Raw genomic sequence first — 14,845 nt, 5'->3', positions numbered from 1 at the left:
AGCTAGAGGCTAAACATACTTAACACACGTCGTCAAACAAGTGACGTAATCAATAATTTGAACTAGTTTCGATTATTTTTTCATATGAAACCAATACAATTGATAAAGATTTATTTTAGTTTTGCAAACTTTTATCAATTGTGTTGGTTTCATATGAAAAAATAATCGAAACTAGTTCAAATTCCCCCGTTCAATGTTACCCAAATGATTCAAAGTTACCCAACTGGACTGTAGGTACTACTGTCAAATACTTTGACAAATTATCTTAGCAAAATGAACGAAATGCGTTTGGACACGCATGTCAGGATATTGTTTTAGTAATTTATTTTGAGTATCAGTTATTAGAACGGCATAATAAGAGGCATTTAAAAGAACACTGGCATGAATAAAACACAAAGTACTTTTCTAATAAGCGTTAAATTGCCCAAATAGGTGCATATTTATTTCCTTTTTGCTAAAAATATTCAACTGATTTTGATATATTTAGTTCAGAAACCGTTTACAACCTGGGTTGTTTTTTTAATCCATTACTGTCTCACTGCTGGGCAAGAGTCTAACAATATTTTTATCTTACACTTAAAATAATCAAGCGGTATAGATTAGAGTGAAAAAATTGTATACTAGTAACTGGTTGCTAATTAAAAGTGTCTTAAGAACTGACAAGTATGTGTTTTATTTCTTTTTATAGGTAGGTAACGTAAGTTCAATATGTCATTGGCCCCTATTATGACATCATCAGTGACCCGATTATCAGTAACCCTACCAAAAACAATATACCAAAACATCTTACCGACTCTCCATGTACTTAATGTATTTTCAATTTAGCCGTCTTATACAAGAAGGCCAGTTAAAGGTGTTGTAATTTTTTCTCCATACCTACATTTATTTAAATAAAATTGTGTTTATACTGATTAATGGCCGTAACCATTTTTAAATTTAGCAAATGACTCATCTGTATATTATGAAGAATGCGTTCATAGAAAATTGGGAGAAAAAAATCATTTTTCGAGTAAGAAAATACTTTCTGTGACCTTCGAGATGATTATTTAAAAGGAAAAGGTGTGGATACATACATAGATTAAATATCTATTTTACAGACAAAGTAAATAGTAAGAAGAAGTCTATTTAAATCAATACAATATTCAATATTTCATTAATTAATTTTGAAGAAGGTATAAGCAAAGAGTTTATTAGGAGACGTTGCGTTTCGTGATAACATTTTTGTCACGCTTAACGCTAAAGCACTAACTAAACGTACATCACGGTGTTGCAATGCTAATAAATTGACGGCGCTTTAGTAGTTTTATAATATATTTTTCTCTATGAATAGTTTGACCATAAATAGGTGACAGACAAACATTAACGTTTTACGTCTTTTTTTAAATATAGTGAATGTTTTGTAAAATACTCTAACAAAATAGCTACGAAATTACAAAGATAACCAAAATATCCTACCAAAAGTATTGTTTACATAGTAGTTTTTAAATTTCTCATATTACATCCCTAATCAAACCGAGATGTCAAATCAGAGAACTGTCAGCTGTCAACCAGCATTTTTTACATCTCTCCGATATTTTTAAATTTGAAGCATTTTTCCCAATCATGCCTTGCTCTTTACACCCACGCAAACACCTATCTTACATCTCTTACTTTGCAAAACAAGATTTTTTGTCAATAATAAAAAAAAAACGAATGTATCATGTCGTTTATTCCTAAGAAAGGCCTAATAATTATAAGTTAAATATTATTTTAAAACACCAAAATAGTGTTGTTAATACTAGCATAATGCTTTGAAACCAAGTACTTACATTTGCAGTAAAAATAAATAGATAAGATTTCGATATTTATGACTTATTTGACTTTGTATCATAGAATAAAAACAAAACAGATTTTATAGCAGGTAATTAACTTATATTCTTTATTATTCGATAACAAATCATTTATTTACAGCCATATCGAGTTGTAGCGGCAATACTCCCGCGCTTTTTACCACACAATTATTCAAAAATGGAATTACATATTTTAGGTTCGTAACTACGAAAAATGGCTCATATTCTATTTTTTATCGTATTTCAGTGCTAAAATGGAACATGAGGAGGTAGAAGAGGTGGTAATTAAGTGTGAAGTGATAGAAATATCTGATGATGACGATGATGGCACATCTAAGAAGAAAAAGTAAGTTTTTTCTTATTACTTCTAATCATTAATGTCCCCCTTATCACCTGTTTTGAGGTACTCATAGCCAGTTGCGCTCACCGGTCGGTAAACGATCTGTGGGTGAAGTAATCGTTGGCGCGGTCATTCCATAGATGGGTGACCGCATAGTGGTGTTTAAGGTGGGCGTCTTCGTGCTACGGAGGGCACGTAAAAATTCGGTCCAGGTTGTTGTCTACTAAGATAACAGTCGTTAAGCCACGTCGAAGTCCTCTTGGGTGGCTTGAACAAATTTGACACTAGGTTGACCACTAATCATACGACATACATTACTGTCCCACTGCTGGGCAAGTGTCACATATGAGAAGGGTACATGGGCTTGGGTCCTTATCCATCAGACTGATCAAGGGAGACTTTCAAGAGCTGTGATAAACAACTGTCAGACATGTCATTGCTCACGATGTTTTCCTTCATCGTTATAACAAGTGATCATTATTTACTTTACTTGGATCAGTCACTAATGTGCTGGTTTTGAATCCTTTAACATTTTGAGTCTGAGATAAGAGTTTATATAACTTTATCTTAGGCTAATTTCAAAGAAATAAACAAGCTCAAAAAGAAAACTTATTCACACCCAGGACTAATAATTGTGTGATGAGCTCGAGTATCTATTCTGAGCTTGATAATGTATTTATATAAGTATGTATTAGAAGTATATAAGAATGTTTATCTGCTCTGCTTAATTTGTAATCTGATGACTGTGTGTGTGTGTTGTCCAAAAGGATTTACTTATATACTTAAGAACGTATATTGCTTTTATATAAGTATGCATTATCAGTTATCCAGTTACAGTACAAGCTCTGCTTATTGTACCAATGACCATGTGTGAGTTGTACTACCATATTTACTCTTTTTCAGACGTATAAGAAAGCGCTCCGTACCTAAAGAGCGTTCTAAATGCGACCACTGCCCTAAGACATTTGCTACTAGGTACGAGTTAAAGAAACATGTACGTACACATACCGGAGAGAGACCTTATATGTGTACTTTGTGTGGGAAGACATACACACAGCTAGGACACCTTAGTATACATCAATTGTCACATGCAGGTAACTATATAATAATGATTAACCCTCTTATTCATAAAAAATTGTAAAGTAATGAAAGGCTTATAAAGTGTTTTGTTTCTTTCACTCCTTAGCGTAATGAAAAAGAGAAAACACTAAAATAGGTTTATAGTGTGTTTATGAATAAGGGACATTCTATCCTACTAATCCTACTATTATTATAAATGCGAAAGTTTGTGAGAATGTATGTATGTATGTACGGATGTTTGTGTCTCTTTCACACAAATACTACTGAACCAATTATAATGAAATTTGGTCGCTGAAGACTCTGAATAACACATAGGCTACTTTTTATCCCGGAGTTCCCGAGGGATCCGCATTTACACGAGATGGATTACCAGACGAAGTCGCTGGCGGCCTCTAGTAATATATAAATAATTGAATATCAAATCACATTATGAGGCAACCTTGCATGCATAAAAAAGTCATATCTAAATATATGTATATAACTCAAAGGTGACTGACATAGTGATCTATCAACGCACAGCACAAACCACTGGACGGATCGAGCTGACATTTGACATGCAGGTACATGTTATGACGTAGACATCCGCTAAGAAAGGATTTTGGTCAATTCTTTTACTATCGGGTGATGAAAGTTCTTTAGAAAATTCAGTCTTAAGTCACAATTTTAATTGCTTTACTTTTTTCTCTTATCAGGTATAAAAAACTTCAACTGCACGGAATGCGGCGCGTCGTTCTACCGCAAAGCAGACCTAGACCGTCACGAGAAGATCCATCTGGGCATCAAACCGCACGTCTGCGAGATTTGCTCCAAAAGTTTCACACAAAAGAACAATCTTGTGATGCATGTGAAAATGCATACCGGTGATAGAGCGCATCAGTGTACCGTGTGTAATAAAAGGTAAAAACAACTAAATTTTAACTTAAAAAATATTTTATAACTTGTTTGGATGACAAGTTGGAGAGCATGTTGGATGACTGGTTTGATAACATGTTGGGCGATTAGTTGGACAACGTAATAAACGAATGCTTGGACATATAATTGCACAGTTCGTTGAGTAGCAGTTGGGTCGAATTGTACAAAGGTGAAAGTATATTGATTGCAAAAGTTTGTTATCTATGGATAATTGGTTGGATAGCATGTTAGGCGTTTGGTTGGATAACAAGTTTGGTGACAAGTTGGCAAACTGATTGGACGGATAAAAGGATAAAAATATGAGTTCTTGGACATTGTGTTGGATGATTCTATGGCTATAATGTTGTTCAGGTGGTTTGATAGAATTATTGGATGAATGGCAGGATATTAAATCTCTAATTAGTTTGTATTCAGATGACCTTGTGTGAGTTGTACAAATATATTTAATTTAATTTATCTTTTTAGGTTCATGACAAGAAGTAAATTAATGTTGCACTCCAAAAGACACGAGAAAGCGAAAAAAGCTAAAAGCGATTTAGATTCTTACGAAAATGAAGTAATTATATAAATATATAATATTAGTACATACAGATCCATACAAGGTATCATCATCAGTCTAGCCTTTCTTCCAACTATGTTGGAGTCAGCTTCCAGTCTCACCGGATGCAGCTGAATACCAGTATTGTACATGCAGCGACTGTCTATCGGACCTCCACAACACAGTTACCTGGGTTATAACACGATACTAAGTAACACTGTGCGTCAGACTTACAAGCTTCTGACTACTGTTAACGACTGTCAAATCTTTGAAAATGACAGCCGGGTACAATTTAACATGCCTTCCGAAACACGGAGGATTTTACTATTAATGGGTCTGTATGCTAAGTTATTTAATGCAAATAATATGTAAATATATTTGTTAAATATTAAATAATTATCCCTTTTTATGTCTTCTATATTTCTTCAGTTAGTGGTAAACCTAGTGTCAAAGTAGTTGAAGTGTTTGTGTGAACTCATGTTATGTTAACAAGTTAGACTTGTAACGTGCTCGAAGCACGGAGACGCTCAGCTCAAATATCACTGCACGTACATCTATGTAATGTACGGGTTAACATACTGAGCGTTTACCACACGGTGAGTGATACTAGCTATTATTTTCTAACTTGTTAACATAACACTGGTTCAGTCAAAGGCTTCAACAACTTTGACACTAGGTTCACCACTAACTATGCGATAAATGCAATGTTTTTGTAAAATATTTGGATACTAGTATATTTCATAGGAAGCTAGATTGTATAAAAAAATGTATTATAAAAGGTTTCTTTGGGAGTTATTTAAAGACATTTTTAAATAGCAGGCCGGAGTTTTCATATCGATTGGTTTCAATAACTTACCCTTAATAAGAGATAGCATAAAGTGTTCTACAGTTTACTACAATCGGCGGTCTTGTATGACAACATGTATGTATGTGAATGAAGCAAGGGAAGTTTGTATGGATCGTACCAAGTGACGGTCTTTGGTCTCTGCCTACTCATATGGAGACAAAGGCGTGATTTTAAAACTAACATTTAATCTCGTTGCATGTTTTAGGATGCCTCATAGGAGGTAGGCAGAGTCCAAAGAACGTCACTTGGTACGATCCTTACAAACTTCCCTTGCTATCACATACATACATGTTGTCATACAGGACCGCCGGTTACGAACACATGACCTTTTTACAACTCATAATATTTTCAAATATTACAATCGTGATTAAACTAAACTTTAGTACTAACTCTGACTGTAAGTAAGTTATTGAAAACGGGTCTTTATAAAACGGATTGTGAATTGGTATGCAATAATAATTTTAGAAATTATATGGAATTGATTTTTTACACAAATGATTATAACCCATTACTGTCCCACTGCTGGGCAAGGGTCTCCTCCCGTAATGAGGGAGGGGTTAGGCCTTGAGTCCACCACGCTGACCAAGTGAGGAGATAAAATTTAACTATAGTAGACTGTGACATTTTAACGTTGTCATGGTTACTTTATATCTAATAAAGTAACCATGACAACGTTAACTTAGTAGAGAGTCTTGTATACAAGGTTCGCGGTACGGAGGTATACAACATACAGAATGTATAACATCAGTGACTCGGCTTATGCAGCTGACGGTGACCTGTTTCATACACATACTTTATTTTGGAAATACACTGAATTATTAATTATAATCTAGATAAATCGTGCACGGCTTTCTACTAAGTTGTCCAACTATATAATCTATCTATCTCTGGAGATAAGTTATTGGGACTGGGAGTTACTATGGATTAGTAATATTTTAGTATAAGTTTTGTTGGTTATTTGGTAATTAAATATAAGTAAGTTATAGTTGATTTGTAAATATTAAATATTGTCTTTTTAGCTAATTTGTTTTATTTTAACATACATGCACACATATGTGCATACATACATCCTACTAATATTATAAATGCGATAGTTAGCGAGCATCAATGGATGTTTGTTACTCTTTCACGCAAATACTACAGAACCGATTACCATGAAACTTGGTATATAGGTAGCTGAAGATCCAGAATAACACATAGGCTACTTTTATACCGGATTTCCCGACGGATCGAGATTGCTGAGGAAGGGTTTCCACGCGGACGAAGTCGCGGGTGGCCTCTAGTACTTAAATAACTACGCCTTTTTCCCATAGGGGTAGGTATATAGGGGCCAAAGAACGCCAAATGGAAAGATAAATTTTAAATGAATTTTATTTTATAAATCTCATTAAAATAAAAATAGAAACATAACTGGTTTCCAAGGATTGTAGCAAGTGACGTTCTTTGGTCTCTACCTACCCCTATGTGTAATAAGCGTGATATTGCTTTGAACTTTCGTGGATGGAGAATATTGTCGCGAGGTCTCGGGTTCGATTCCCAGATCTTGTTGTTTTTTGAAAAGCGAAAGTCTGCTACGTTTTCTAGGCTATACATCTCAATACAATTTAATACGATTTAGTATGCAAGAAGACAAAGGACCATAAAAATATATTTGCAAGGAAATAATAAAAATACCTTAAATCATATTAGGTATTTTAAAGGCAGAGTTAGCCGAGTGGTATAAGCTGGTACCTCCCAACTGGTCGACGGTTCGAACCCGAGGCAACACATCGATAACTTTTCCAAGTGATGTGTGTATTAGAAATAATTATCACTTGTTCCAACGGTGAAGGAAAACATCGTGATGCAACCTTGCCTGCCTGAGAGTTGTTTAGAACAGTTCTTGAAGATATACAAAGTCCCGCTCTTGACCAGTGTGGTGGACTCAAGGCTTATCCCCTTCCTTAATTCGGAAAGAGACCCTAGCCCAGTAGCGGGACTGTCATAAGTAGTAACCAATTTTGAATAAGCTAAAAAAGGCCTAAAGTTTTAACAGCTGATAATGGAAGAAAAAGAAACTGAATTAACTCATAGGATACTATTTACTTCTTTTAACGCGGATGAAGTCGCGGATAGAAGCTGTAATTTTCATACAATGTACGAGTTTTCATTTTCATTTATCGTATGGTTAGTGGTCAACCTAGTGTCAAAGTTGTTTAAGCCATCTAAAGGCCTTTGACGTGGCTTAACGACTGTTATCTTGATTGACAACTACCGGGACCGACTTTTTACGTGCCCTCCGAAGCACGGAGACGCCCAGTTCAAATACCACTATGCGGTCACCCATCTATGGAATGACCGCGCCAATGGTTGCTTAACCCACAGATCGTTTACCGACCGGTGAGCGCAACTGGCTATGGGCGCAACTTCGCTTGTATTACATGACAAAGAATGGGGCAAAAATTTCCCCGTTTGATACATTTTTTACTGGTACTCTGCTCCTTTTGATCTTAGCGTGATGATATATAGCCTATAGCCTTCCTCGATAAATGGGCTAACTAACAATGAAAGAATTTTTCAAATCGAACCAGTATTTCCTGAGATTAGTGCGTTCAAACAAACAAACTCTTCAGCTTTATAATATTAGTATAGATTAGTATAGATAGTATAATACACACATAACTTGGAAAAGTCATAGGTGTGTTGCCTCGGGTTCGAACCTGCGACCACTTGCGTGGGAGGTGTCAACTTATACCACTCGGCTATCACTGCTATTTACAACACATTACATACAAGAAAGAACGATAAAAATTGTGACTACAAGGGTACGATGTATGCTACATTTAAAAGTAAGTATGTATAAAATCTCTGCCTACCCCACTAAGTGTATCGTAAGCAAACATTTCAAAGAGATATCACTCAATGCTTTTAGTTTGCATCTAGAGTGTTTCCTCACAATACGTATCATGTTTCAATAACTACACTATTATCACGCGCGAGTTCGCTTGGAAAATGTCTACTAATCAATCCATACTTATATTATAAATGCGAAAATAACTCTGTCTGTCTGTCTGTCTGTTACTCAACCACGCCTAAACTACTGAACCAATTTGCATGAAAATTTGCATGGAGATATTTTGATACCCGAGAATGTTGCAAAAACAGGGAAAAATTTCACCCATTCTCTCTTATTGGACGCAAGCGAAGTTATATAAAACTCTTCCGTTACTGACTGACTGATGTACAACGCACAGTTGAAACTACTGAGCGTACAAACTTGACATTTGCTATGAACATTCCTTAGTAAGTGTAGAGGAGCACTAAGAGAGGATTTTTGGGAATTCCAGCTGTTTCCGAAGGAGGTGAAATTCGAAGTTTAGTACGTAATAATCATGCAACGCGAAAGTTTAAAGTTATGAAAGAAAAGAATAAATAAATATCATTGGACAACTCACACACGGTCATCTGATTACAAACTAAGCAGAGCTTGTACTGTAACTAACTGATAAACATACTTATATATTTATAAATACATACTTATATAGATACATTAACATCCAGGCTCAAAACAATTAGTCGTGTTCATCACACAAAGATTTGTCCCGGGTGGGATTCGAACCCACCGCACGCGGCGATTCGGTTATTGCGGCGAGTTGACCACTTTAACCACTGCGCCAAACGTGCATATAAAGGTTATTTTTCTCTGCTAAACCCCTTTCTATTAACCCGTCGTGATATTAAATCAATAATTTAGCACAAATAAACAATATTTATCTAAATATAACCATGTTATCAAAGTAAAACAAATTTAATATCATCTTTTAAACTTTGTTCATAAAAATGTAAACGCGGGAACTCTATTGAATGACAAATTAGTTATTTTTTTATTGACCACAGATAATATAACCCTACTTCACGTTGCTCAATCGGATAAAGATATTTTCTAACCCATTACTATTCTACTTCTGGGCTATTTACTTCCAAACTAAGGAAGGGGTTAGAGGCCTTGAGTCCACCACGCTGACTAAGAGCGGATTGGCGACTTCGCATGGCTTCAAGAAATGCGTTAAAAATTTTTTAGGCAAGGTTTTATCAAAGAAGGAAATAATTTTTTAGATCTTTCGGTTGCGTGTTATAAGCCAGGTAACTGTGTTGTGGAGGTCTGATAGACAGTCGCTGCATGTAACATACTGGTATTCAGCTGCATCCGGTGAGACTGGGAGCTGACACTATAGTTGCCACAGGTCTCGGATTCAAATATACCGGTTAAAAAACTAGTTAGTGTTTGTGGAGATAGAAATTAGTGTCGTAGACCTCCGTGCCTAAGAGACCACAACTCCTGTCGTATTAACGGGCTATGAGAGTAATAAATAAGGAATAAAAAGTATAAGTAAGAACTTACATTATATCGGTTTAAATATGATGACGATTCTTGAAGATCTAAAATTATAGATAGCACTGTAGTAAATACTCCTGAAATAAGTAAATGTTCCGTTTTCCTTGCCTAAAAACGATAGAAAATTAAAACTATTACAGAACTAGCTGATAAATTATATCAACGGGATTTTCGAAAGTTTCGAACGTAGGTAGGTAGATCCTTATGAAAAATAAATTAGGTACAATCTGTCAAAAGGATCTCATTTTTTTTTAATTGAAATAAAAGTATTTTTTACATTTGTGGTACCTAACAGATAATTTTACTCGCCAAGATTTCTTTCTTTGCTTTTAATAGTCAACAAAACAACTTATTTATTTACAAATTTTAATCTAAAAATTACAAAATAAATATCAAAATCAATGGCTACCATAAAACATCTAATATTTTTATCACGCAGCACCTACGCATATAAACTAAGCAAACTTTGTTTCATATAAAAAGGGGTACTCGTTCAGAGAAAGCCATTCCATCTTCAGCTTTGGTCTCAGCGCCATCTCTTGTACAAACATATAACTATTATAAAATTACTTTTTAAAAATGTTGAAGATTACAGCCATTGTTTCGCTTATGCTTATTGGTAAGTTTTTATTTTATTTATTAAATTATATTATATATTTTATTGTGTTAGAATTCGGTTTTTTTATTAAAGATGATCGTGCGTTTAAATAAAAAAATATCGTTTTATATTTTTTATTATTATTCTGTACTATTGTTGAGCAAAGGTCTCCCCCCAATTGTTTTCTACTTTATTCTAAAAAAATTGTTTACGCGTATTTTCGGAAAATAAATAAGACTTTTTTTTTTTTAATTTACTTCTCGATTTGATAAATAATATCAAATAAAATTTTGTCCTAATTTCTCTCAACGTTATATTAAGAAAAAGCTTAACTTCTTCTTAGTATAAAATTAAGAGCTTTAAAATTAAGCTCGACTAGGCTTTCTTTAAAATAATATTTTTCAACATTTTTTGTAAAGTGCATAATACGATTGTTTAAAGTAAGGGCCAAAAACCTTATTATACAGGACACCGTATACAATTTTTACGACACTATAACTAATAATATGACCATATTACTGTTGTTGAATACAATACAATTTATTGCATTTTTATTGTAGTTCCTTATTGAATTACTTGCATTTATGGGTCCATGTTTATTTGCTATGATAATAAGTAATAACCCAATAATAAGTAATAAGTAATGATATAAGTAGTGCAAGTCATTTAAGTATGTCAATGAAAAAGTAATTTAATTTGTATGGGATACACATAATTTATTAGATTTGTATTTTCAAAGCCGTGACTATCAAAGCATACTGATTACCGAGATTCTTCAGAGATGAAATTGGTTCTCCATTTTTCGTTCAATCATTGCTTTTAACCACGTAAGGCGCCCACAGCCAGTTGCGCTCACCGGTCGGTAAACGATCTGTGTGTTAAGCAACCATTGGCGCGGTCTTTCCATAGATGGGTGACCGCATAGTGGTATTTGAACTGGGCGTCTCCGTGCTTCGGAGGGCACGTTAAAAGTCGGTCCCGGTTGTTGTCTACTAAGATAACAGTCGTTAAGCCACGTCAAAGGCCTCTTGGGCGGCTTGAACAACTTTGACACTAGGTTGACCACTAACCATACGACAAACAAACAAACCACGTAACAACCATTATTTATAATATACTTAAATAAATATGATAAAAGTACTGCTCCTCATGAGAGGTTTTACCACCCGGCTATAAATTAATATTACGTTCATTTGTCAGCGACATGGTCGCAAGCGGACTCTAAACGTCATAAAAAGGAAGCCACGGCATCCGCTGACTTCCCTTCAGGTGCGTTAGCATGTCACGATGACAGTCATGACAGGTGTCAGTTTTGACAGCTGTCAAATTGACAGGTGTTAGTGTTTTAGAGCTAGTGGTAGATGTAGAGTGGAATGTTAGATTAACGTATTTTTTGTAGATTATGTGTTAGATCACTTAAATGTCAGTAATAACCTTATTTCCTAGATGAATATTAGTTTGAATGGTTTAGAAATCTGTAAATTATTAGTAGAACTCTGTAGAAACATAAACTACACTTTCTTCACTGTTCATTGTCCTTCAAGAACTTTTTAAATGACTCTCAGGCATGCTGTGTTCACGACCAACTCTTTACATATAGTATCAAACGTCTCTATAATAGAATTTTCCTTAGATTTAGATTAGTTACTTCATTGCTTGCAGCATGGGTGTAATTTTCTGTATAAAATATCTGACTATCGAAATTTAGTAAGATTTCTTCTAACTTCATTCGAATTTGAAACTTTTAGTTTAATTCGTGTTAGTTTGACTGTACGAGATGGCGTTATAATCAATTTACATTATATGCGTAAGTTAGTACGTGTGTTGAAAACTAGATGGCACTCTTCCAAATTTATTTACTTAAGTTAATATGTTGCAGTCAAAACTCTTAACCAGTCAAACTACTTTTGACCAGCCTGTTCAGTCAGTTTTGACTGATTTTACTAGTCAATAGTTTTGACTGCGACTTGTACAAATACTGATATTTCTCAATATTTTGGCAACAGGCAGTACCCTCTGGGCCGCGAGTCTGTCATGCGATTCCTGCGGCAGTGAGTGCGCATCAGCTTGTGGTACCAGGCACTTCAGATCTTGCTGCTTCAACTACCTTCGCAAGAAGAGGGGCCCTGAGGCTATCAAGGTAAGGGAACAAAACTAATACAATACAATTCTATCTATTTAAAAGACAACTCCCGCACTAAGAATTGCTCTTGTCGCGGGGACTTTTACGAACATACAAACAACGGACACAAAGTACAACTAGACCCGAAATAACTATTTGTGGTCACACAAATAACTGTTATATGTGGGAATCGAACTACCTCCCGACGCAATGGTAGTGTGGCTTCCTTAACCACTGCGCCACGGAGGCAGAATAATAACAATACATTTTAAGCCATTGTCACAACACTGCTGACTACGGGTATCATTAAAATTTCAAATGACTGAGTTTAGTTTTGAATCGAATGTATGAAGGTTAGCTTAGAACCTTGTTTAAATCCTACAAAAACTGTTTTAAAGAATTCTAAATTCTTATTAACAATATAAGAGAGGCTCTAAGACCACCACATTCAACAAAAGCGGGTAGAATGTTCCTTCAAGAGCTGTGTTAAACAACTGTCAGACATGTCATTGCTCACGATGTTTTCCTTCATCGTTATAACAAGTGAGCCTTATTTATATACGGATTATTTATACACACGTCACTTGGAACACTCATTGGCAGTCATTGGTATTAATTTGTAACCTCACTCAACCATTTGTTAGTTAATGCTTATATCCTACTTTTTATTCTTTTAGTTTTATACCCCATCACAAGACATGAAGGAAAGCCAGCCGAGGTCCAAGCTGCCTATGTTCGTGGTCGAAAACATTCCCATGCCGGAACAATGGCTCGCCAACATGCTGTCCAACGAGAACCATCCCTATATGGGAAGCGATATCGCTGAAAATCACATTTATGGTACAGACATGGCCTAAGAAGCCCGATAGTGTTATCGATTTGAAATACTGTGATTTTGTTGTTGTATCGTGAAAAATAAAATGGTGATTCGATTCCTATATAAAAATATTTATAATACTATCTTAAGTACATAATTGGCCATAGTTAAACGGAAAGGATCCAACCCACACTATGGGTAAAATGAGTTATGTATACCAAAACACTCCTTGAAGTTAAAATTTTAATATCACGAAAACAATCCAAGTAAAATTCAAACCCACCATGAAGTTATAGTCCTGAGTTAGTCCCCAAAGTTAGTGATCTGAACTTAAAAGTTAAATATCTCGAAACTACGTCTGTGTGGGTTGGATCGTTTCCGTTTAACTATGGCCAATTGTAAGTTGCCAATCGCAAATATTATAAAAATCATTAATTCGAATCCATATTTATCGAATAATATAATTATGTAATGGATAGTTTTCAAAGTGTCAATGTTTTGATAACAATATTACAGTATTTCCAATCGCTTCTTGTATGATGTATAAAACTGTAATTATTATAAAAACTAGTCATTTATGTATTTAGTCATAATTTGCAAGTAAAATTATCCAAAGCCATTTTTTTCTGGCAAATATTTCGAAATGTCAAAATGACAGTTCGTAGTTTTGGCGGGAAAAGAAAATTCAAAATGGCGGAAATATTTTTTCGGACATTTTACATGCATATTATGAATAAATACATATTTTATATATGAAACTAAAGTTATGATTAAAATGTCTGTATTTAGTAAACATTTCTTGATAATTATAAAGTTTAAAAATATTTTTATTCTCGACTGATTTTATGTCTATAATGGCTGGAAAATTAGACATAAAATTATATGTATTATTACTGAATGTAATGAATAAAACATCATTGTCCAGATAAAACAGTTTTACTAACATACCTACCTAAGTATACAATAAATATCTAATACATAAAATTCTCGCGTCAGTTTTCGTTGCCATACTCCTCCGAGACTGCTTGACTGATTCTCATGAACTTTGTGAGCATATTGAGTAGGTCTGAGAATCGGCCAACATCTATTTTTCATGTCCCTAAGCGACACTTTTTTTTATGGCACAACAACGTTTGCCGGGCCAGCTAGTAATAAATATCAAAATATAAATATCATTGCACAACTCACACACGGTTATCCGATTCCAAACTAAGCAGAGCTTGTACTATGGTAACCAAATGACTGAAAACATACTTATATACTTCTACATATGTAGATAAATTAACAACCAGGCTCAGAACAAATAGTCGTGCTTATCACACAAAGATTTGTCCCGGGTGGGATTCGAACCCGCCACACGCGGCGTTGCGGCAATTGCAGCGAGGTG

At 34.8% G+C, this 14,845-nt stretch overlaps 2 protein-coding genes across 5 annotated transcripts in view; both read left to right on the top strand.

Annotated features, from left to right (window-relative positions):
• Positions 1-1,610: 1,610 nt before the first annotated feature.
• Positions 1,611-14,845, top strand: part of LOC142985332 (uncharacterized) — a 98,765-nt gene continuing 85,530 nt past the window's right edge. For 2 of the 3 annotated variants that reach the window (XM_076133441.1, XM_076133442.1), the window contains exons 1-5: positions 1,611-1,900; positions 2,077-2,175; positions 3,073-3,263; positions 3,942-4,146; positions 4,627-4,717. In XM_076133441.1, the coding sequence (XP_075989556.1) occupies positions 2,084-2,175; positions 3,073-3,263; positions 3,942-4,146; positions 4,627-4,717 (579 nt within the window). In that variant the 5' untranslated portion in view covers positions 1,611-1,900; positions 2,077-2,083. Of the gene's footprint in view, positions 1,901-2,076; positions 2,176-3,072; positions 3,264-3,941; positions 4,147-4,626; positions 4,718-4,804; positions 6,565-14,845 lie in introns of those variants that run through there. The other variant, XM_076133440.1, reaches the window with a different exon arrangement.
• Positions 10,436-14,383, top strand: Trissin (trissin). Of its 2 annotated transcripts, XM_076133144.1 has the most exons (4): positions 10,501-10,540; positions 11,720-11,788; positions 12,526-12,659; positions 13,319-14,383. In XM_076133144.1, the coding sequence occupies exons 1-4, from the start codon at positions 10,501-10,503 to the stop codon at positions 13,496-13,498; spliced, it is 423 nt and encodes a 140-aa protein (XP_075989259.1). In that variant the 3' UTR covers positions 13,499-14,383. The 2 variants fall into 2 exon arrangements, with proteins under 2 accessions (XP_075989258.1, XP_075989259.1); XM_076133143.1 differs by lacking the exon at positions 11,720-11,788 and having other exon boundaries at positions 10,436-10,540.

Source organism: Anticarsia gemmatalis, chromosome 29 (genome assembly GCF_050436995.1).
Source record: "Anticarsia gemmatalis isolate Benzon Research Colony breed Stoneville strain chromosome 29, ilAntGemm2 primary, whole genome shotgun sequence".
In the NCBI taxonomy this organism is placed as follows: Eukaryota; Metazoa; Arthropoda; class Insecta; order Lepidoptera; family Erebidae; genus Anticarsia; species Anticarsia gemmatalis.
The sequence above is the reverse complement of the archived record's forward strand: the minus strand, read 5'-3'. Positions and strand labels throughout refer to the sequence as shown.